The sequence below is a fragment of the Oncorhynchus mykiss genome, chromosome 28 (assembly GCF_057628025.1).
Source record: "Oncorhynchus mykiss isolate SJ-2025 chromosome 28, ASM5762802v1, whole genome shotgun sequence".
NCBI classification, from domain to species: domain Eukaryota; kingdom Metazoa; phylum Chordata; class Actinopteri; order Salmoniformes; family Salmonidae; genus Oncorhynchus; species Oncorhynchus mykiss.
The window spans coordinates 45,518,412-45,542,669 of record NC_143049.1 but is presented as its reverse complement, the minus strand read 5'-3'; the positions used below and the strand labels follow the sequence as shown (position 1 = coordinate 45,542,669).

The 24,258-nt window shown below is 44.1% G+C and overlaps 1 protein-coding gene across 4 annotated transcripts in view; it reads right to left on the bottom strand.

Moving 5' to 3' along the window:
* Positions 1-24,258, bottom strand: part of si:dkey-88l16.3 (uncharacterized) — an 84,604-nt gene that overhangs the window by 40,708 nt on the left and 19,638 nt on the right. For 2 of the 4 annotated variants that reach the window (XM_090226070.1, XM_090226071.1), the window contains exons 15-33: positions 20,878-21,027; positions 20,505-20,771; positions 20,094-20,309; positions 19,830-20,006; positions 18,435-18,686; positions 15,186-15,392; positions 14,813-15,079; positions 14,402-14,617; positions 14,138-14,314; positions 12,743-12,994; positions 9,492-9,698; positions 9,119-9,385; positions 8,713-8,928; positions 8,449-8,625; positions 8,079-8,342; positions 7,710-7,925; positions 7,265-7,494; positions 6,909-7,038; positions 6,607-6,800 (exon numbers count right to left, since the gene is read on the bottom strand). In XM_090226070.1, coding sequence (XP_090082196.1) covers positions 6,607-6,800; positions 6,909-7,038; positions 7,265-7,494; positions 7,710-7,925; positions 8,079-8,342; positions 8,449-8,625; positions 8,713-8,928; positions 9,119-9,385; positions 9,492-9,698; positions 12,743-12,994; positions 14,138-14,314; positions 14,402-14,617; positions 14,813-15,079; positions 15,186-15,392; positions 18,435-18,686; positions 19,830-20,006; positions 20,094-20,309; positions 20,505-20,771; positions 20,878-21,027 — 4,082 coding nt within the window. The remainder of the gene's footprint in view (positions 1-6,606; positions 6,801-6,908; positions 7,039-7,264; positions 7,495-7,709; positions 7,926-8,078; positions 8,343-8,448; positions 8,626-8,712; positions 8,929-9,118; positions 9,386-9,491; positions 9,699-12,742; positions 12,995-14,137; positions 14,315-14,401; positions 14,618-14,812; positions 15,080-15,185; positions 15,393-18,434; positions 18,687-19,829; positions 20,007-20,093; positions 20,310-20,504; positions 20,772-20,877; positions 21,028-24,258) is intronic. The other 2 variants (XM_090226073.1, XM_090226072.1) reach the window with 2 other exon arrangements.

Here is a 24,258-nt window from a genome sequence, read left to right as displayed (position 1 = left end):
CACCAGTCTTCAGATTACATCTTCAAACTAAGCCGTGGTATTGCATTCCTGACAGGGTGACGCGTCCATGATGCATGTTGATGTATACAGGTAAGATAGCTACATTCGGATACACGTTTTCTAATTCCGACAAAGTTGTTTCATTTCAAGATAGTGGACTGTTAGCTAGCTAATGTTGGCTGGCATTACTTGTTTCCCCAGAGCCGTTTGCTTTTCTAGTTAGAGCCTAATGTTAGCTAGCTAACATTGGACCTGGTTGGTTAGCCCCCAACACTGTGGCATTGTTGCCACTTAGTTCATTGTTGTTTAACTAGCTAATGTTAGCTGGCTGCCTCGTTAGCTTACGTTATGTGACGTGTCTACAGCACCCATTGAATATGGCCGCGGTCAGTAAACGTCTACAAAAAGCGTAATGAAATTGTTGCCAGCAGAGCGGTTTAGGCTGTTTATGTTATCCAGAGGTAAACAAATCGGCCAGAGCGTCAAATGTGCGCTCCAAGAGCAAAACGGGATGGGTGGGGATAAAGCATAAGAGGATGTGAACGATGCTGAATGGTGTAGACAGAGCCTTTCACTAGATACCAAAACATTCAAAGACCATTTTCTCAAGTGGGTTTACAAGTTGAGTTTACAACTTTCAAAGCAGAATTACTTTCCAAAAGCAATTTCACATTGCTACATAAGACCGAATCCAGGTGGTGAGTCACATTGGCTCATTTTGTGATGCCATTAAAAATAGAGGAAATACTGTGACTTGAAACGTATACACTGTGTGAAGTTCCCATCCTCTTAAGTTGTGTAAAATATGAACAATGTGTTTTTGTTGATAATGTGATCAATTTCCTCTTAGAAACTTTTCTATAACTTTGTACAAGTAAGTAGGCACCTCCCCCTTGAGAAAGGTCAGATGGCATGTCAGCCTCATGAACTGCCCCTTTTGAAGAACTGTATAAAATGTGTTAATTAACCTAGACCAGAAAGGCAGCGAGCTGCAGCTAACGTCTAGTGGTTTGAACTCTGAAATCTCAACAAGGTAGAGGCGAGAAGCTCACCTCCCGGACAAATCACTGTTACAGCTGAATAGCTGCCCTAAGTATCTAGAAAAGTGAATTTAAGTGGGACCATTCTACTACTCAACACCCCACTAGGAACCATTGACACGGCTGGCTAGCTTATCTTCAATGACTCATTTTCCAGAGTGAATGGAAGAACAGATGGATGGGGACCCCTTTTGGACAATCAGAGCGTTACGTGTGCCGTGGAAAGGCCCAACCAACCCCTTTCCATGGCCCTGTAGGAGAAATACACTAAGAACCAAATACATTCATGATTTTACTCCAAACAGACGGTGGTTCGTGTGCAAAGTACATTATTACTGTGAGAGTAGTTTCTAAATGTACCAAAGTATTATGTCTCTGCTTCTTGCCCTCCATGTCTTTTCTAAGAAGCCGACATATCGTTGTCAGTCTGCTAGGGACCTGTTTCTAATGTTTGAAGTGTGTATGTATATCCTGTGTAACCATTTAGTTAGCTATTACATAAACCCATTTGTGCAGCACTGAATCATAAGGCTTTTGCAGATGCAGGAGGTTACGACTTTTCAGAATGATGATACGATACAAGGTTATGATTTTAAAGGTTGACCATTTATGAATGTGATAGTAAAGACATTTGTAGAGTGTATATCGGGAGATGGTAACTCTTTAGACAGCTCGTGGTGCCCCAAATCCTAATGAGTTAATTGTTACATGATTAATTCAATTCAGTAACAACTAAACAGTTAGTTGATCAGATAAAAAGTAAAGTTATGACACTGGGAATATGGCAGAATTACAAACAGTTTAGTTATGCTCTACGTAAGGCAACCACAGGCAAAACATCAGTACAGAGACAGTGGCGTCCCTATTCAACAGCTCAGACATGTAGCAGGGACTCCAGACAATCATGGATTACAAAGGGAAAACCAGCCACGTTGGACACCGACGTCTTGCTCCAGGACAAGTTAAACGCCTTCTTCACCCTCTGAGGATAAAATGCCACCACTGACGCAGGCCTCAAGGACTGTTGGCTCTCATTCTCCATGGCCGACGTGAGTAAGACATTAAAGCGTGTTAACCCTCGCATGGCTGGCAGCCCAGACATTCCTAGCCACATCCTCAGAGACCAACTGGCTGGAGTGTTTACAGATATATTAAATCTCTCCTTAGCCCAGTCTGCTGTCCCCATTTAATTCAAGATGTCCACCATTGTTCCTGTACCCAAGAAAACAAAAGGTAACTAAATGACTATCACCCCATAGCACTCACCTCCACCATACCCGACACCCTAGATCCACCTCAATTTGCATATAAATAAGCCATAGTAGCAAAGTAATTACAATTTAGCAGATTAACACTGGAGTGATAGATGAGCAGATGGTGTGCAAGTAGTGATACTGGTGTGCAAAAGAGCAGCAAAGTAAATAAAAACAATATGGGGATGAGGTAGGTAGATTGGATAGGCTTTTTACAGATGGACTATGTACAGCTACAGCAATCAGTTAGCTGATGTTTAAATTTAGTGAGGGAAATGTAAGTCTCCAGTGTAAGTCTGAACCGTCCAGAGTAGTGATGCTAGTCAGGCGGGCCGGTGCAGGCATCAAACGGCTTAAAAGCATGCATTTGGTGTTGCTAGCATTTAAGAGCAGTTGGAGGCCACAGAAAGAGTTGTATGGCATTGAAGCTCATTTGGAGGTTAGTTTACAGTGTCCAAAGAAGGGCCAGATGTGTAGTCTGCGTAGAGGTGGAACAGGGTGTCACCCACAGCAAGAGCAACATCATTGATATATACAGAAGAGTCGGCCCGAGAATTGAACCGTGGTACCCCGATAGACTGCCAGAGGTCTGAACTATCTGCGAAGTAGTTGGTGAACCAGGCGCGGCAGTCATTTGAGAAACCAAGGCTATTGAGTCTGCCGATAAGAATACTTTGATTGACAGTTGAATGCCTTGGCCAGGACGATGAATACAGCTGCACAGTACGGCCTTTTATCAATGGCGGTTATGATTTCGTTTAGGACCTTGAGCATGGCTGAGGTGCACCCGCAACCAGTTCAGAAACCGGATTGCACAGCGGAGAAGATAGAGGGATTCCAAATGGTCAGTGATCTGTTTATTAACTTGGCTTTCAAAGACTTTAGAAAGGCAGGATGATAGGTCTAACAGTTTGGTCTAGTGTCTCACCCTTTGAAGAGGGGGATGACCACGGCAGCTTTCCAATCTTTAGGGATCTCTGAGAAAAAGAGAGGTTGAACAGACTAGTAATAGGGGTAACGGAGCAGTTGGCATAGCCAGGAGGAAAGCATGGCCAGCCGTAGAGAAATGCTTATTGAAATTGATTTTAATGGATTTATCGGTGGTGACCGTGCCGCCTAGTCTCGGTGCAATGGGCAGCTGGGAGGAGGTTCTCTTGATCTCCATGGACTTTAGTGTCAAAGCATTTTAGTTTTGCAGGCAATGACCACTGACATCCTGATTGAAAACTGCATAGGTGTATTTGGAGGGCAAGTCGGTCAGGATAATATCTATGAGGGTGCCCATGTTTTCAGATTTAGGGTTCTACCTGGTGGATTCCTTAATAATGTGTGTGAGATTGAGGGTATCTAGCTTAGATTGTAGGACTACTGGGGTGTTAAGCATTTAAGGTCAGAACGAATGAACTCTGAAGACAGGGCAATCAATTCACATATGGTGTCCAGGGCACAGCTGGGAGCTGAGGTGGGTCTATAACAGGCGGCAAGAGCGAGACTTATTTCTGGAGATTCATTTTTTCAATTAGAGGTGCGAACTGTTTGAGCATAGACCTGGAAAGTATGACAGAACTTTGCAAGCTATCTCTGCAGTAGATATAACTGCCAAAGGGGGAGGAGTTGCAATCTTGACAGAAAATGTTGTAGTTGGGTATGGAAGTCTGAATTTTTGGTGGCCTTCCTGAACCAGGATTTAGACATGGCAAGGACATCAGGGTTGGCAGTGTGCAAAAGCAGTAAGTAAAACACATTTGGGGAGGAGGCTTCTGATGTAACATGCATGAAACCAATGTTTTCGATTACATTAGTGCCTGGGGACACACAGGGCCCTGGATTAGCCTCCACATCACCAGAGGAACAGAGGAGTAGGATGAGGGTACGGCTAAAGGCTAGCAAAACTGGTTGTCTAGTGCGTTGGGGACAGAATTAAAGGAGCAGATTTCTGGGCGTGGTAGAATAGATTCAGGGCAAAATGTGCAGACAGGGGTATGGTGGGGTGCGGGTACAATGGAGGTAAACCCAGGCAATGAGTGATAAGAACAGTTGCATCTCTGGACATGCTGGTTATACTGGGTGAGGTCACCCCGTGTGTGGGAGGTGAGACAAAGGAGGTATCTAAGGCATATGCAGTGGGACTAGGGGCTCTGCAGTAAACTAAAACAATGATAATTATCCTAAACAGTATACAGGGCATATTGACATTTGAGAGAGACAAAGCGAGGCATAAAGCAATCACAGGTGTTGATTGGGAGAGCTAACTAAGTCAACAACGGGTAAGACAACAGCTAATCAGCTAAGTCAACAACAACAGGTTCAATGGCGATGAATGGGCAGAGAGGGTTGGTTAACTACACACAGGGCCTGAGTTCGGGGCTAGGGCCGACAGAAACAAAGGTAAACAATGTGGAGTACCGTGATAAATCAACAGTCCAGCAGGCATCAGCTATGTAGCAAAGTAATCATAGGGTCCAGTGTAGAGCAATAGATGAAATAGGGAAACGCTAGGTTGTTACTACGCTAGTACGCGGGAGCAATGGCGTTTAAAGTTAGCAGTCCGGGGTAAATAGAAGCATCTGCTCCGTCGTCCAGCAAAGGCCGGTTGAAGGCACAGCTGATGAAATTACATCTGCGGACCAGTCGTGGTGGTACAAAGGGACCTGGCAAAAGAGGTATTGTAGTTGTAGTAATTTTGTTTGCTAGCCGGGAGATGAGTCTGGCTCAGGGCTAACTTCGGGGCTGGGTCTCTCAGTGGCAGCTAGCTGTGATGATCAATGGTCCAGGGTTTATGGCAGAAATCTGGCGTTGTAGTGGAGAAAAACAGTCCGAGGCTGGCAGGTATTATCCAGGCTAAAAAAACAGCTGGTGCCTGAGCAGAGGGCAAAGGCCGCTAGCAGTGGCTAACAGTGACTAAATGGCTAGTAACTTAACTAATTAGCTGGCAACCTTCTGATGAAAGTTTTGGCTATAGGTTAAAGAAATTGCGGATCCGTGTCACATTGAGTGAGGCGGGTTACAGGAAGGTATATTTAATTTTAAAAATGGAAAAAGAGATTGAAAAAGAAAATGGAATATAACCAAAAAGACAAAAAATATGAAAGTAAACGAGAGGACAACAAACCACGTCTACACTGCGATGCCATCTTGCCTTCTGGATGTTAGCGGGGTGAATAAGCAGCGGCTCAAGTGGTTGTTGTCCTTGATATTTTTGTCCTTCCAGTGACTTTGTGTGCTGTAGTTGTCCTGGCGGGCAGGTAGTTTGCCCCCGGTGATGCGCTGTGCAGACCGCACCACCCTCTGGAGAGCCTTGTGGTTGTGGGCGATGCAGTTGCCATATCAGGTGGCGATACAGCCCGACAGGATACTCTCAATTGTGCATCTGTAAAAGTGTTTTAGGTGGCATGCCACATTTCTTCAGCCTCTGTGTAAAGCCAGCGTGTATGCGGAGGACTCCACACCATACACGTCAGCTACTACAGCGAGTGAAATCTCTGCAACCCTTAAAGAGCTGCAGTTAGTTTCAGAATGGGTGGCAATAAATAAGTTGGTCCTAATATTTCAAACTAAAACTCAAGCTAAACTGCTTTGAGTCAAACTATTGTGAACTGTCATTTTCAAAACATATTGATACAACAGTAGCTAAGATGGGGAGAAGTATGTCCATAATAAAGCACTGCTCTGCCTTAACTATCAACAAGGCAGGTACTACAGGCCCTAGTTTTGTCTCACCTGGACTACTGCCCAGTCGTGGTTAGCTGTCAAATTACAATCGGCTCAGAACAGGGCAGCGCAGCTGGCCCCTAAAATGTACACAGAGCTAACAATAATAGCCAATGTCAATTGCTCATGGATCAAAGTAGAGAGCTTTACTTCATCACTACTTGATTTTGTAAGAAGGGTTGACATGCTAACTGCACCGAGGTGTCTGTTTAAAATACTAGCAGACAGCCCAGACAGCCATGCATAGTCCACAAGGCATGCCACCAGAGGTCTCTTCACAGTCACCAAGTCCAGAACAGACTATGGGAGGCACACAGTACTACATAAAGCAATGACTACATGGAACTCTATTCCACATCAGTTAACTGATGCAAGCAGTAGAATCAGATTTTAAACAGATAAAAATAAACCTTATGAAACAGCGGGGACTTTAAGGGTCACAAGCATACACATACTAACACGTACTCTACCCACACGTAACATGGATTTTGTTTTGTAGATGTGGTAGTAGAGTGGTGTCCTGAGGGTACACAATGTGAAAAGTGTTAAATGTAATATTACGCAGGACCGGGTTTTGAAAACCCTGGGTTGGGGGTACTAACCGGTCCGTAAGGGGTGCTGACACAGTGCTGGTCACATTGGGGGGTCCCAGGGCTGGAGCAGTTATTGGTGGAACAACCGTGCCCCTCGTCAGATCCATCAGGACAGTTGATGATTTGGTCACAGAGCAAGGAATGGTCCACACACTCTCCACTACCACACTGGTAAAGCTGGTTGGAGCACTTCAACTGGTCACCTACAGTAAAACAACAGACTGGTCCACACACTCTCCACTACCACAGCTGGTTGGAGCACTTCACCTGGCCAACTACAAATGTAACCATAACCCTTTGTGTAAGCTCACATCCGGCCTCGTCACTGTGGTCCTCACAGTCTTTCTGTCCATCACACCTACAGGTTGCAGGGATACACTGGGTCTTAGAGACACAGCTCCACTGGAACTCCCCACACTTCACTGGAGACACCTTACAGTTCTGAAATTTACCCAGAATTTAGAGATGGGTTAAGGTAAATTGATTGTGAGAGATGATGGCAATTAACCTAGCATGCTAGTTTGTATTGGTTTCCAAAACTACTTCCTTAATACTGGTCATGGAGCCATAAAAGTGGTATCCATGAGTTCATCTGGCTGTGAGCAAGTATATAAATGTTTGGCACAATCATTTTAAAGTGAAGGTTAATATTAGGCGGGTTCCTCACCATCTCGTCTGAACCGTCCTGGCAGTCCTGTTCCCCATCACACAGCCATTCCTCCACAAGACATTCGTGGCTGTTTGGGCAGCGGAGCTCCGGGGGACAGTGGGGGGGTTTGGCACAGCCCACCTCGTCAGAATGGTCTCCGCAGTCAGCATGGCCGTCACAACGGAGAGCCTCAGACACACACTGACCATTACTGCACTGATACTGCTGCTGGCCACAAAGAATTGCCACTGGGAGGAGAGCGAGATGGCAGAAGCAGAGGAGAGCAATGATTGCAAAAAACTAGTAGAAGTAGAAACGGGTTCAGACAAGGTGGAAATGGGTTCTAAACAACATGGAACCACATCAGTGGAAATGGGTTCTAAACAACGTGGAACCACATCAGTGGAAATGGGTTCTAAACACCCATTACAATGGAAATGTTTTTTAGAGATCAGGCTCATACCACAGTCTTCCTCATCAGAGCCGTCCACACAGTCTCTCTCTCCATCACAAATGAAGGTTTCTGGGATACAGCGGCCATTGTTGTCACAGCGATGACTGCAGCTCTTGGTGGGCTTGAAGCAGTCCATTTCATCAGAACGGTCCTGGCACTGGGCCTTCCCATCACACACCTGCTGCTGGTCGATACACTTCTTCCCATGAGCACACTGGAACTGACCTGAGGTAGGAACCAATGAGCACACTGGAACTGAGCTAACAACCAATTAGCACACAAACTGACCTAAGGACATTGATGAATGGATGGATTTGTGCTGAAACTGCCCATTTGTGATTAAACACATTACACCAGATCAAGAGGTGAGCTTCTGACCTGCTTTGCAGAGGAGCTCACAGTCCTGTTCATCTGATCCATCCTTACAGTCCACCTCTCCATCACAAACATGGCTATGCAGGACACACTCTCTCCCATCCTTGCACAGTCTGGAACCCATAAGGCACTTCACCGCAGTTTGGGGTGTTGGCGCAGCTATCGTTGGACAGCCAATCTCATCTGAGCCATCATGGCAATGAGCGCGTCCATCACAAACCAGACTCCTCTCAATACATTTCCTCCTGTCCTTACACCGGAACTCACCTGGGAGACGCACATAAGAGGGACCATGAAGAAAGGTTTAGAGGGTTTAAGGGGTTTTCTGGGTGGCAAAGCAGTATCAAATATCAGAACGCGTTAATATATCTACCTCGGTTTGGACATTTAGTAATGCAGGACTCCTCATCAAAACCATCAGGGCAGTCTTTCAATGTGTCACACAGCTGAGTTTGGGAGATGCACAAAGTTGAGCCCCGACACCTCACTGATGGACTAGTACAGGTCTGAGCCAGAGTTGGCAGGACAGGAGGAAGGGCCTTGTTAGAATCTAGGGAGAGAGGTTACATTAGATTAATTTAAATAAACTCTCCTCATCCTTCTGTACCAACTGTCCAAGTAGTCAGCAGTGTCTCACCACAGCCTTCCTCATCAGAGCCGTCCGAACAGTCTCTCTCTCCATCACAGAGGAAGGTTTCTGGGATACAGAGGCTATTGTTGTCACAGCGATGACTGCAGCTCTTGGTGGGCTTGAAGCAGTCCATTTCATCAGAACGGTCCTGGCACTGTGCCTTCCCATCACACATCTGTTGCTGGTCGATACACTTATTCCCATGAGCACACTGGAACTGACCTGAGGTAGGACCCAATGAGCATACTGGAACTGAGCTAACAACCAATGAGTATACTGGAACTGAGCTGAGCTAACAACCAATGAGTACACTGGAACTGACCTAAGGACATTGATGAAGGAATGGATTTGTGCTGAAATTGGCCACTTGTGATTAAACACATTACACCAGATCAAGAGGTGAGCTTCTGACCTGCTTTGCAGAGAAGCTCACAGTCCTGTTCATCTGATCCATCCTTACAGTCCACCTCTCCATCACAAACATGGCTATGCAGGACACACTCTCTCCCATCCTTGCACAGTCTGGAACCCAAAAGGCACTTCAGGGGTGCAGTTTGGGATGTTGGAGCAGCTATCGTTGGACAGCCAATCTCATCTGAGCCATCATGGCAATGAGCGCGTCCATCACAAACCAAACTCCTCTCAATACATTTCCTCCTGTCCTTACACCGGAACTCACCTGGGAGACACACATAAGAGGGACCATGAAGAAAGGTTTAGAGGGTTTAAGGGGTTTTCTGGGTGGCAAAGCAGTATCAAATATCAGAACGCGTTAATATATCTACCTCGGTTTGGACATTTAGTAATGCAGGACTCCTCATCAAAACCATCAGGGCAGTCTTTCAATGTGTCACACAGCTGAGTTTGGGAGATGCACAAAGTTGAGCCCCGACACCTCACTGATGGACTGGTACAGACTGGCTGAGCAGGAAGAATATCTGGAATGGTTGTAGTTGGAGCCAAATAAGCTGTAGTAAGTGGAACTGGAGATTCTGTAGGCAGAGAGTATTACCAAGATAATGGACAAGCCTTTTACAGTCTACCCAGAACAAGTCTAATGAAGCGTTAGTTTCCCCAAAACAATTCAGCACAAAGGGTTAGACTGTAGGTAACATGTCTCACCTGCTAATATACAAGCTAGTAAACATTTTCCAACTGTCAAATCAAACTTTATTTGTCAGATACACATGGTTAGCAGATGTTATTGCGAGTGTAGCGAAATGCTTGTGCTTCTAGTTCCGACCCTGCAGTAATATACAAGTAATCTAACAATTTCACAACAACTACCTTATACACACACAAGTGTAAAGGAATGAATAAGAATATGTACATAAAAATATATGAATGAATGATGGCCGAACAGCATAGGCAAGATGCAGTAGATGGTATAGAGTACAGTATATACATATGAGAAGAGTAATGTAAACATTATATAAAGTGGTATTGTTTAAAGTGGCTAGTGATACATTTATTATATCAATCTCTCATTATTAAAGTGGCTAGAGATGAGTCAGTATGTTGGCAGCAGCCACTCAATGTTAGTGATGGCGATTTAACAGTCTGATGGCCTTGAGACAGAAGCTGTTTTTCAGTCTGTCCCCGCTTTGATGCACCTGTACTGACCTCGCCCTCTGGAGGATAGCTGGTTGAACAGGAAGTGGCTCGGGTGGTTGTTGTCCTTGATCTTTTTGGCCTTCCTGTGACATCGGGTGGTGTAGGTGTCCTGGAGGGCAGGTAGTTTGCCCTCGGTGATGCGTTGTGCAGAGCCCACTACCCTCTGGAGAGCCTTACGGTTGTGGGCGGAGCAGTTGCTGTACGAGGCAACAGCCCGACAGGATGCTCTCGATTGTGCATCTGTAAAAGTTTGTGAGTGTTTGGTGACAAGCCAAATTTCTTCAGCCTCCTGAGGTTGCAGAGGTGCTGCTGCAACTTCACCATGCTGTCTGTGTGGGTGGACCATTTCAGTTTGTCCGTGATGTGTACGCCAAGGAACTTATCTTCCCACCTTCTCCACGACTGTTCCGTCGATGTGGATAGGGGGCTCCTCTGTCTGCTGTTTCCTGAAGTCCATGATCATCTCCTTTGTTTTGTTGACCTCGAGTGTGAGGTTATTTTCCTGACTACACTCCGAGGGCCTTCACCTCCTCCCTGTAGGCCGTCTCGTCGTTGTTGGCAATCAAGCCTACCACTGTAGTGTCGTCTGCAAACTTGATGATTGAGTTGGAGGCGGGCATGGCCACCCAGTCATGGGTGAACAGGAGAGGGCTGAGAACACACCCTTGTGGGGCCCCAGTGTTGAGGATCAGGGGGGTGGAGATGTTACCTACCCTCACCACCTGGGGGCGGCCCGTCAGGAATTCCAGGACCCAGTTTCACAGGGCGGGGTCGAGACCCAGGGTTTCGAGCTTAATGACGAGTTTGGAGGGTACTATGATGTTAAATGCTGAGCTGTAGTCGATGAACAGCATTCTTACATAGGTATTCCTCTTGTCCAGATGGGTTAGGGCAGTGCGATTGCGTCATCTGTGGACCTATTGGGGCAGTAAGCAAGTTGGAGTAGGTCTAGGGTGTCAGGTAGGGTGGTGGTGATATGGTCCTTGATTAGTCTCTCAAAGCACGGAAGTGAGTGTTACGAAGCGGATAGTCATTTAGCTCAGTTACCTTAGCTTTCTTGGGAACAGGAACAATGGTGGCCCTCTTGAAGCATGTGGGAACAGCAGACTGGGATAAGGATTGATTGAATATGTCCGTAAACACACCAGCCAGCTGGTCTGCGCATGCTCCGAGGATGCCGCTGGGGATGCCGGCAGGCTTGCGAGGGTTAACACGTTTAAATGTCTTACTAGCGTTAGCTGCAGTGAAGGAGAGCCCACAGGTTTTGGTAGTGGGCCGTGTCAGTGGCACTGTCTTGTCCTCAAAGCGACAAAGTTGTTTAGTTTGTCTGGGAGCAAGATATCGTGGTCCGCGACGGGGCTGGTTTTCCTTTTGTAGTCTGACTGTAGACCATGTCACATACCTCTCGTGTCGGAGCCATTGAACTGTAACTACTTTCTCTCTATACTGACGCTTAGCTTGTTTGATTGCCTTGGAGGGAATAGCTACACTGTGTATTCGGTCATGTTTCTGGTCACCTTGCCCCGATTAAAAAGCAGTGGTTCGTGCTTTCAGTTTTGCGAATGCTGCCATCAATCCACGGTTTCTGGTTGGGGAAGGTTTTAATAGACCCTGTGGGTACAACATCACCGATGCACTTGCTAATAAACTTTTTTTGGTGCGTGTGCAGTTTATAAGGTACTCATTTAAAAATGTATATGATTATTGTTGCAGATGTACAGTTTGTGTAGATTGTAACATGTACTATAAATAACCTTTTCTGCACATTAGTTGTCGATTTTGACAGGATATTTATCTATATGTGTAGTCAACAGGAGGCAGCGACGGCATCATTTTTTACTTACGTTTTAGGAATATAATTTAAACTTTCAACATTCATTTCGAATGGTATTGTACTTAATCAGTAAAAACTGCTGAATGACTTCCAAAGCGTGCTGAGTCTTAATTATTTTGATATACCCCCTGCCTATTCAGTGAGCCATCATTTAAGATTCATGCAAAAAACATTACAAGAATATTGATGTCTTGACTTTGTCTAAGGTAACGGTTAGCAAAATTAGGTAAATTGACAACGCACACTTTCTTTAACTGCAATTTTAATATGCATTACATGGCATTGTAGATTTGAGATGTCTTTTGACCTAATGTTCAACGCTTTCAGACAATGCGCTTATTCGCGATAAAAAACATGTGCACTAAAATTTCAAAAAGATTAACTTACGTTAACTGATTAACTCTGACAGCCCTACAAAACATTGTATAACCTTTGTCACATTGTTGACCGTGTACTGCAAGTGGCAGTTCTGTCCGGCTCCCCATTTTTGGGACGTCATGCCATTTTATAAACACCGTCAGACACTTAGTCGATTTAGAAAACGTCCCGACTGACCAAAGTGGAACCACAGTCAGAAATCAAACTCACCACCACAGTCCTGTTCATCTGATCCATCCTTACAGTCCACCTCTCCATCACAAACATGGCTATGCAGGACACACTCTCTCCCATCCTTGCACAGTCTGGAACCCAAAAGGCACTTCAGGGGCGCAGTTTGGGATGTTGGAGCAGCTATCGTTGGACAGCCAATCTCATCTGAGCCATCATGGCAATGAGCGCGTCCATCACAAACCAGACTCCTCTCAATACATTTCCTCCTGTCCTTACACCGGAACTCACCTGGGAGACGCACATAAGAGGGACCATGAAGAAAGGTTAAGAGGGTTTAAGGTGTTTTCTGGGTGGCAAAGTAGTATCAAATATCAGAAAGCGTTAAAACCTCTATCCTGCCCCCTCCTTTTTCGAACATTCTGTTAAAAATCGCGCAACTTTTCAGCGTCCTTCTACTCATGCCAGGAATATAGTATATGCATATGATTAGTATGTGTGGATAGAAAACACTCTGACGTTTCTAAAACTGGTTAAATCACGGCTGTGACTATATCAGAGCGTGTGTTTCATCGAAAAGCGCAAGAAAAACTGCTCACTGAAATCTGAAAAAAGTATCCATGCGCCCCTTTCATGGATTATTTAAAGGAAACCAAATTTAATATGGAGACGGATGCAATTCCTACAGCTTCCACACGATGTCGCCAAAACGTCATTTTCATTGACAAAAATCCATTGAGACATTACGAATAGATCCTAGATTCCATCCAGCCTACCTCAATCGATTTTGGAAGATTGAAAAATGGACACTTTTTTTGTAGCTGCTATTGAATACAGATCGCCCAGTGATCAATTTGATCGCTTATTAACGTTTACAAATACCTAAAGTTGGGTTATAAAAGTAGGTTGAAGTTTTTTGTCAAAGAATATAGGCAACTTATATCATTTTTAAACATGACGTTGCGTGTTGGAAGAGAGCTTTTTTCGTGATGCAGACAGGCCATACAAATGGATATTTTGGGCATTCATGGACGGATTTAATCGGTAAAAAGACCAATTTGTGATGTTTATGGGACATATAGGAGTGCCAACAAAGAATATCAAAGGTAATGAATGTTTTATATTTTATTTCTGCGTTTTTGTGTAGTGCCGGCTACCGCAAAATCTGTTGTTTACGTGTCGTGCTGGTATTTTGGGGGGTGCATGCTATCAGATAATAGCTTCTCATGCTTTCGCCGAAAAGCATTTTAAAAATCTGACTCGTTGGCTAGATTCACAACGAGTGTAGCTTTAATTCAATACCCTACATGTCTATTTTAATGAACGTTTGAGTTTTAACGAGTACATTAGCATTTAGCGTAGCGCATTTGCATTTCCAGGTGCCTACGTGAGACGCAGACGTCTCAAGTAGGACCAAGAAGTTAATATATCTACCTCGGTTTGGACATTTAGTAATGCAGGACTCCTCATCAAAACCATCAGGGCAGTCTTTCAATGTGTCACACAGCTGAGTTTGGGAGATGCACAAAGTTGAGCCCCGACACCTCACTGATGGACTAGTACAGGTCTGAGCCAGAGTTGGCAGGACAGGAGGAAGGGCCTTGTTAGAATCTAGGGAGAGAGGTTACATTAGATTAATTTAAATAAACTCTCCTCATCCTTCTGTACCAACTGTCCAAGTAGTCAGCAGTGTCTCACCACAGCCTTCCTCATCAGAGCCATCCGAACAGTCTCTCTCTCCATCACAGAGGAAGGTTTCTGGGATACAGCGGCTATTGTTGTCACAGCGATGACTGCAGCTCTTGGTGCGCTTGAAGCAGTCCATTTCATCAGAACGGTCCTGGCACTGTGCCTTCCCATCACACATCTGCTGCTGGTCGATACACTTCTTCCCATGAGCACACTGGAACTGACCTGAGGTAGGAACCAATGAGCTTACTGGAACTGAGCTGAGCTAACAACCAATGAGTATACTGGAACTGAGCTGAGCTAACAACCAATGAGTACACTGGAACTGACCTAAGGACATTGATGAATGAATGGATTTGTGCTGAAATTGGCCACTTGTGATTAAACACATTACACCAGATCAAGAGGTGAGCTTCTGACCTGCTTTGCAGAGAAGCTCACAGTCCTGTTCATCTGATCCATCCTTACAGTCCACCTCTCCATCACAAACATGGCTATGCAGGACACACTCTCTCCCATCCTTGCACAGTCTGGAACCCAAAAGGCACTTCAGGGGCGCAGTTTGGGATGTTGGAGCAGCTATCGTTGGACAGCCAATCTCATCTGAGCCATCATGGCAATGAGCACGTCCATCACAAACCAAACTCCTCTCAATACATTTCCTCCTGTCCTTACACCGGAACTCACCTGGGAGACACACATAAGAGGGACCATGAAGAAAGGTTTAGAGGGTTTAAGGGGTTTTCTGGGTGGCAAAGCAGTATCAAATATCAGAACGCGTTAATATATCTACCTCGGTTTGGACATTTAGTAATGCAGGACTCCTCATCAAAACCATCAGGGCAGTCTTTCAATGTGTCACACAGCTGAGTTTGGGAGATGCACAAAGTTGAGCCCCGACACCTCACTGATGGACTGGTACAGACTGGCTGAGCAGGAAGAATATCTGGAATGGTTGTAGTTGGAGCCAAATAAGCTGTAGTAAGTGGAACTGGAGATTCTGTAGGCAGAGAGTATTACCAAGATAATGGACAAGCCTTTTACAGTCTACCCAGAACAAGTCTAATGAAGCGTTAGTTTCCCCAAAACAATTCAGCACAAAGGGTTAGACTGTAGGTAACATGTCTCACCTGCTAATATACAAGCTAGTAAACATTTTCCAACTGTCAAATCAAACTTTATTTGTCAGATACACATGGTTAGCAGATGTTATTGCGAGTGTAGCGAAATGCTTGTGCTTCTAGTTCCGACCCTGCAGTAATATACAAGTAATCTAACAATTTCACAACAACTACCTTATACACACACAAGTGTAAAGGAATGAATAAGAATATGTACATAAAAATATATGAATGAATGATGGCCTCACAGCATAGGCAAGATGCAGTAGATGGTATAGAGTACAGTATATACATATGAGAAGAGTAATGTAAACATTATATAAAGTGGTATTGTTTAAAGTGGCTAGTGATACATTTATTACATCAATCTCTCATTATTAAAGTGGCTAGAGATGAGTCAGTATGTTGGCAGCAGCCACTCAATGTTAGTGATGGCGATTTAACAGTCTGATGGCCTTGAGACAGAAGCTGTTTTTCAGTCTGTCCCCGCTTTGATGCACCTGTACTGACCTCGCCCTCTGGAGGACAGCTGGTTGAACAGGAAGTGGCTCGGGTGGTTGTTGTCTGATCTTTTTGGCCTTCCTGTGACATCGGGTGGTGTAGGTGTCCTGGAGGGCAGGTAGTTTGCCCTCGGTGATGCGTTGTGCAGAGCCCACTACCCTCTGGAGAGCCTTACGGTTGTGGGCGGAGCAGTTGCTGTACGAGGCAACAGCCCGACAGGATGCTCTCGATTGTGCATCTGTAAAAGTTTGTGAGTGTTTGGTGACAAGCCAAATTTCTTCAGCCTCCTGAGGTTGAAGAGGTGCTGCTGCGCCTTCACCATGCTGTCTGTGTGGGTGGACCATTTCAGTTTGTCCGTGATGTGTACGCCAAGGAACTTATCTTCCCACCTTCTCCACGACTGTTCCGTCGATGTGGATAGGGGGCTCCTCTGTCTGCTGTTTCCTGAAGTCCACGATCATCTCCTTTGTTTTGTTGACCTCGAGTGTGAGGTTATTTTCCTGACTACACTCCGAGGGCCTTCACCTCCTCCCTGTAGGCCGTCTCGTCGTTGTTGGCAATCAAGCCTACCACTGTAGTGTCGTCTGCAAACTTGATGATTGAGTTGGAGGCGGGCATGGCCACCCAGTCATGGGTGAACAGGAGAGGGCTGAGAACACACCCTTGTGGGGCCCCAGTGTTGAGGATCAGGGGGGTGGAGATGTTACCTACCCTCACCACCTGGGGGCGGCCCGTCAGGAATTCCAGGACCCAGTTTCACAGGGCGGGGTCGAGACCCAGGGTCTCGAGCTTAATGACGAGTTTGGAGGGTACTATGATGTTAAATGCTGAGCTGTAGTCGATGAACAGCATTCTTACATAGGTATTCCTCTTGTCCAGATGGGTTAGGGCAGTGCGATTGCGTCGTCTGTGGACCTATTGGGGCAGTAAGCAAATTGGAGTAGGTCTAGGGTGTCAGGTAGGGTGGTGGTGATATGGTCCTTGATTAGTCTCTCAAAGCACGGAAGTGAGTGTTACGAAGCGGATAGTCATTTAGCTCAGTTACCTTAGCTTTCTTGGGAACAGGAACAATGGTGGCCCTCTTGAAGCATGTGGGAACAGCAGACTGGGATAAGGATTGATTGAATATGTCCGTAAACACACCAGCCAGCTGGTCTGCGCATGCTCCGAGGATGCCGCTGGGGATGCCGGCAGGCTTGCGAGGGTTAACACGTTTAAATGTCTTACTAGCGTTAGCTGCAGTGAAGGAGAGCCCACAGGTTTTGGTAGTGGGCCGTGTCAGTGGCACTGTCTTGTCCTCAAAGCGACAAAGTTGTTTAGTTTGTCTGGGAGCAAGATATCGTGGTCCGCGACGGGGCTGGTTTTCCTTTTGTAGTCTGACTGTAGACCATGTCACATACCTCTCGTGTCGGAGCCATTGAACTGTAACTACTTTCTCTCTATACTGACGCTTAGCTTGTTTGATTGCCTTGGAGGGAATAGCTACACTGTGTATTCGGTCATGTTTCTGGTCACCTTGCCCCGATTAAAAAGCAGTGGTTCGTGCTTTCAGTTTTGCGAATGCTGCCATCAATCCACGGTTTCTGGTTGGGGAAGGTTTTAATAGACCCTGTGGGTACAACATCACCGATGCACTTGCTAATAAACTTTTTTTGGTGCGTGTGCAGTTTATAAGGTACTCATTTAAAAATGTATATGATTATTGTTGCAGATGTACAGTTTGTGTAGATTGTAACATGTACTATAAATAACCTTTTCTGCACATTAGTTGTCGATTTTGACAGGATATTTATCTATATGTGTAGTCAACAGGAGGCAGCGACGGCATCATTTTTTACTTACGTTTTAGGAATATAATTTAAACTTTCAACATTCATTTCGAATGGTATTGTACTTAATCAGTAAAAACTGCTGAATGACTTCCAAAGCGTGCTGAGTCTTAATTATTTTGATATACCCCCTGCCTATTCAGTGAGCCATCATTTAAGATTCATGCAAAAAACATTACAAGAATATTGATGTCTTGACTTTGTCTAAGGTAACGGTTAGCAAAATTAGGTAAATTGACAACGCACACTTTCTTTAACTGCAATTTTAATATGCATTACATGGCATTGTAGATTTGAGATGTCTTTTGACCTAATGTTCAACGCTTTCAGACAATGCGCTTATTCGCGATAAAAAACATGTGCACTAAAATTTCAAAAAGATTAACTTACGTTAACTGATTAACTCTGACAGCCCTACAAAACATTGTATAACCTTTGTCACATTGTTGACCGTGTACTGCAAGTGGCAGTTCTGTCCGGCTCCCCATTTTTGGGACGTCATGCCATTTTATAAACACCGTCAGACACTTAGTCGATTTAGAAAACGTCCCGACTGACCAAAGTGGAACCACAGTCAGAAATCAAACTCACCACCACAGTCCTGTTCATCTGATCCATCCTTACAGTCCACCTCTCCATCACAAACATGGCTATGCAGGACACACTCTCTCCCATCCTTGCACAGTCTGGAACCCAAAAGGCACTTCAGGGGCGCAGTTTGGGATGTTGGAGCAGCTATCGTTGGACAGCCAATCTCATCTGAGCCATCATGGCAATGAGCGCGTCCATCACAAACCAGACTCCTCTCAATACATTTCCTCCTGTCCTTACACCGGAACTCACCTGGGAGACGCACATAAGAGGGACCATGAAGAAAGGTTAAGAGGGTTTAAGGTGTTTTCTGGGTGGCAAAGTAGTATCAAATATCAGAAAGCGTTAAAACCTCTATCCTGCCCCCTCCTTTTTCGAACATTCTGTTAAAAATCGCGCAACTTTTCAGCGTCCTTCTACTCATGCCAGGAATATAGTATATGCATATGATTAGTATGTGTGGATAGAAAACACTCTGACGTTTCTAAAACTGGTTAAATCACGGCTGTGACTATATCAGAGCGTGTGTTTCATCGAAAAGCGCAAGAAAAACTGCTCACTGAAATCTGAAAAAAGTATCCATGCGCCCCTTTCATGGATTATTTAAAGGAAACCAAATTTAATATGGAGACGGATGCAATTCCTACAGCTTCCACACGATGTCGCCAAAACGTCATTTTCATTGACAAAAATCCATTGAGACATTACGAATAGATCCTAGATTCCATCCAGCCTACCTCAATCGATTTTGGAAGATTGAAAAATGGACACTTTTTTTGTAGCTGCTATTGAATACAGATCGCCCAGTGATCAATTTGATCGCTTATTAACGTTTACAAATACCTAAAGTTGGGTTATAAAAGTAGGTTGAAGTTTTTTGTCAAAGAATATAGGCAACTTATATCATTTTTAAACATGACGTTGCGTGTTGGAAGAGAGCTTTTTTCGTGATGCAGACAGGCCATACAAATGGATATTTTGGGCATTCATGGACGGATTTAATCGGTAAAAAGACCAATTTGTGATGTTTATGGGACATATAGGAGTGCCAACAAAGAATATCAAAGGTAATGAATGTTTTATATTTTATTTCTGCGTTTTTGTGTAGTGCCGGCTACCGCAAAATCTGTTGTTTACGTGTCGTGCTGGTATTTTGGGGGGTGCATGCTATCAGATAATAGCTTCTCATGCTTTCGCCGAAAAGCATTTTAAAAATCTGACTCGTTGGCTAGATTCACAACGAGTGTAGCTTTAATTCAATACCCTACATGTCTATTTTAATGAACGTTTGAGTTTTAACGAGTACATTAGCATTTAGCGTAGCGCATTTGCATTTCCAGGTGCCTACGTGAGACGCAGACGTCTCAAGTAGGACCAAGAAGTTAATATATCTACCTCGGTTTGGACATTTAGTAATGCAGGACTCCTCATCAAAACCATCAGGGCAGTCTTTCAATGTGTCACACAGCTGAGTTTGGGAGATGCACAAAGTTGAGCCCCGACACCTCACTGATGGACTAGTACAGGTCTGAGCCAGAGTTGGCAGGACAGGAGGAAGGGCCTTGTTAGAATCTAGGGAGAGAGGTTACATTAGATTAATTTAAATAAACTCTCCTCATCCTTCTGTACCAACTGTCCAAGTAGTCAGCAGTGTCTCACCACAGCCTTCCTCATCAGAGCCATCCGAACAGTCTCTCTCTCCATCACAGAGGAAGGTTTCTGGGATACAGCGGCTATTGTTGTCACAGCGATGACTGCAGCTCTTGGTGCGCTTGAAGCAGTCCATTTCATCAGAACGGTCCTGGCACTGTGCCTTCCCATCACACATCTGCTGCTGGTCGATACACTTCTTCCCATGAGCACACTGGAACTGACCTGAGGTAGGAACCAATGAGCTTACTGGAACTGAGCTGAGCTAACAACCAATGAGTATACTGGAACTGAGCTGAGCTAACAACCAATGAGTACACTGGAACTGACCTAAGGACATTGATGAATGAATGGATTTGTGCTGAAACTGGCCACTTGTGATTAAACACATTACACCAGATCAAGAGGTGAGCTTCTGACCTGCTTTGCAGAGGCGCTCACAGTCCTGTTCATCTGATCCATCCTTACAGTCCACCTCTCCATCACAAACATGGCTATGCAGGACACACTCTCTCCCATCCTTGCACAGTCTGGAACCCATACGGCACTTCAGGGGCGCGGTTTGGGATGTTGGAGCAGCTATCGTTGGACAGCCAATCTCATCTGAGCCATCATGGCAATGAGCGCGTCCATCACAAACAAGACTCCTCTCAATACATTTCCTCCTGTCCTTACACCGGAACTCACCTGGGAGACGCACATAAGAGGGACCATGAAGAAAGATTTAGAGGATTTAAGGGGTTTTCTGGGTGGCAAAGCAGTATCAAATATCAGAAAGCGATAAAATATCTACCTCGGTTTGGACATTTAGTAATGCAGGACTCCTCATCAAAACCATCAGGGCAGTCTCTCAATGTGTCACACAGCTGAGTTTGGGAGATGCACAAAGTTGAGCCCCGACACATCACTGATGGACTGGTACAGACTGGCTGAGCAGGAGGCACTGAGTTGGAAACATGAGCATCCATTTAAATTCATTTTCAGATTAATTGCCTTTTCTTTTGGAATTAAAGACATTAATGATCCCACTAACCTTCCTTTACTCAACATAAGCCCCCTGAGACTTTAAATACAACCTTAAATGCAAAAATATAAATACAACATGTAAAGTGTTGGTCCCTAGTTATGATCCCAGCGATGTTGCACAAACTTTTAAAATTCTGTACACAAATGTTTTACATATGTTGGTGAGCATTTCTCCTTTGCCAAGATAATCCAGCCACTTGACAGGTGCGGCATATCAAGAAACTGATTAAACAACGTGACCATTGGGGACAATATAAGGCCTCTAACCTTTCACGTGTGAGTTCCATATATCCAATAGTTCCCCCAGCATGAGTTTTTCTATGTGCGGAATGTTAAAATACACTCAATCTGATTTTTGCGGAACAGGAGTGTTAATCTGCGCTGCCCTCAAACCAAGGCACGTTGCCTGCTAATTAACTATAGGCTAATTATTTTCTAACAAGTTTTATTTTCTAACAGTTTGAATTATTACATGTAGAAAGTAGCCCATTTCACTGTTGCGGAATGTATGTTTGAGGCTCCACTGAGCCAGTCAAACTTCTTTCTTTGACAAGAGCCCAAGCACTTGTCCAGTGTTTCCACAGATCAGACATTTGCTCATATCTGGTCAGAACACTATTCACTGTTTTATTCACATATTTTCATGAGCTGGTGACAAATCATGCACTCCAATTCTTGCATATTGTAATAATCTGTTAACACTTTTGAAAGTTCTGATTGTTATTATATTATGATGAGCTAATGGTAAGCTATTTGCCAGCTATGAGTGGCAGCATGTTTGTTGACATACCATATCCAGGTTGTCACATAAGCGTCTGTCGGACCAAAGAAGATAGGATAGGGGGCAGCATTTTCACTTTTGGATGAAAAGAGTGGCCAGAGTAAACTGCCTCCTACTCAGTCCCAGATGCTAATATATGCATATTATTAGTAGATTTGGATAGAAAACACTAAAGTTTCTCAAACGTTTTGAATGATGTCTGTGTATAAGAAATCATACGGCAGGCAAAAACCTGAAATCCAACCAGGAAGTGGGAAATCTGAGGTTTGTAGTTTTTCCAAAGCGTGGCCTACCGAATACAGTGTCTATGGGGTCGAATTACACTTCCTACGGCTTCCAGTAGATTTGAACTGTCTTTAGAAACTTGTTTGAGGCTTCTACTATAAAGGAGGAGGGAATAAGGGCTCTGAGTCAGTGGTCTGGCTTGTGAAGCACGGTCACGAGAAAGTTAGCTCTCGTTCCATGGCTTTTCTACAGACAATGGAATTCTATGGTTGGAACATTTTAACATTTTGTTAAAAACATCCTAAAGATTGATTCTATACAACATTTGATATGTTTCTACGACCAGTATTTAACTTTTTGGAATTTGTCTGACCTTTCCACTGGAAGTTGCACGCGCGTTTCGATTTGTTTACCAAACGCCCTAACAAAAGGAGGTATATAGACATACATTAACTTTATCGAACAAATCAAACATTTATTGTGGAACCGGGATTCTTGGGAGTGCATTCTGATGACGATCAAAGGTAAGTAAATATGTATAATGCTATTTCTGACTAATGTTGACTGCGCAACATGGCGGATATTTCTTTTGGCTGGTTTGGGCTCTAAAACTCCGTACTCAGATTATTACATGGTATGCTTTTGCCGTAACGTTTTTAAAAAATCTGACACAGCGGTTGCATTAAGGAGAAGTGTATCTAAAGTTCCATGCATAACACTTGTATTTTCATCAGCAATTATAATGAGTATTTCTGTAAATTGATGTGGCTCTGCAAAATCACCACATATTTCACGCCAATGTAAAATTACATTTTTGGATATAAATATGCACTTTATTGAACAAAACATACATGTATTGTGTAACATTAAGTCCTATGAGTGTCATCTGATGAAGATCAAAGGTTAGGGATTCATTTTCTCTCCATTTGTGCTTTTTGTGACAATCGTTTGTGGAGCGTTCACTGTGGAGCATTCACTGTAAAGCATTTTTGCAATCACACTGTGGCTGGATTAATGAGAATTGTATCTTTAAAATGGCGCCTAAAACATGTATGTTTGAGAATTTTGATTTATGAGATTTGTTGATTTGTATTTGGCGCCCTCCTATTTCATTGGCTGTTGGCAAGGGGTTCCACTAGCGGAAACCGTTCCCAGACAGGTTAACTAAACAAAGTTTAGGGATGGTTCACGCCACTGATTTATGGTGCTTTCAAGACAACTGGGAACTTCAGAAATATACAAGGTCAAATCATGACGTCCGTGATATTCAGGTCAGCACTCTAGAAAGAATCCCATGTTCCCGAGTTGGATGACAGTTCAAAACACAATTCCCCAGTCAGGGGCTAATTTTTAATTCCCAGCTCAGACCCCCTTTTCCAGGTGTTTTATTTAGCTTGTAAACTTGTTTAATTGATAAATCCCCCTCATAATATTTCCTGCATCACACCCCCCCCCCCCCCCATGATACTTTCCCCCATTTTAACCCACGATGACCTTGAAACTACTCCCCATCCAAATGAAATGATCCCCGCTACATATACATCAAATAATTGTTTACCAATATCTGGCAACCCTGTTTAGCTTTCACGCTACAGTTAGGTTTGTATTTAGGGTGAAATGCGAGGTGATTTGCTTTGTGATTTGTCATACTAAATACATTTTATCCTACATACACTAAGTACATTGAAGATTTGTAAAATGCTGAAAAGTGGCCAAACTAAGTTGATATTTCAGGCAATGGGCGCACGGGCGGCAGGTAGCCTAGTTGTTCGAGCGTCGGGCCAGTAACCAAAAGGTTGCTGGACCAAATCCCTGAGCTGACAAAGTAAAAATCTGTCATTCTGAACAAGGAAGTTAACCCACTGTTCCCCGGTAGGTCGTCATTGTAAATAAGATTTTGTTCTTAACTGACTTGCCTTGTTAAGTAAAACAAATGTAAATCCATCTTTTACTTGGTTTATTTTTGTCTTATAGTGAATGGCATTAGAGAGTTTGCTTCTCAAATACAAACAAACATGGCTGCCAAATAATTTCAGTAATAGGCATTTTTTATTAACATTACATTAGTCTCATGCTCACCAGATATGTGATGCATTGGAAACAAGTCTAGCTGTTAGGTGGGCAATTTATTAGTTTTTAGTC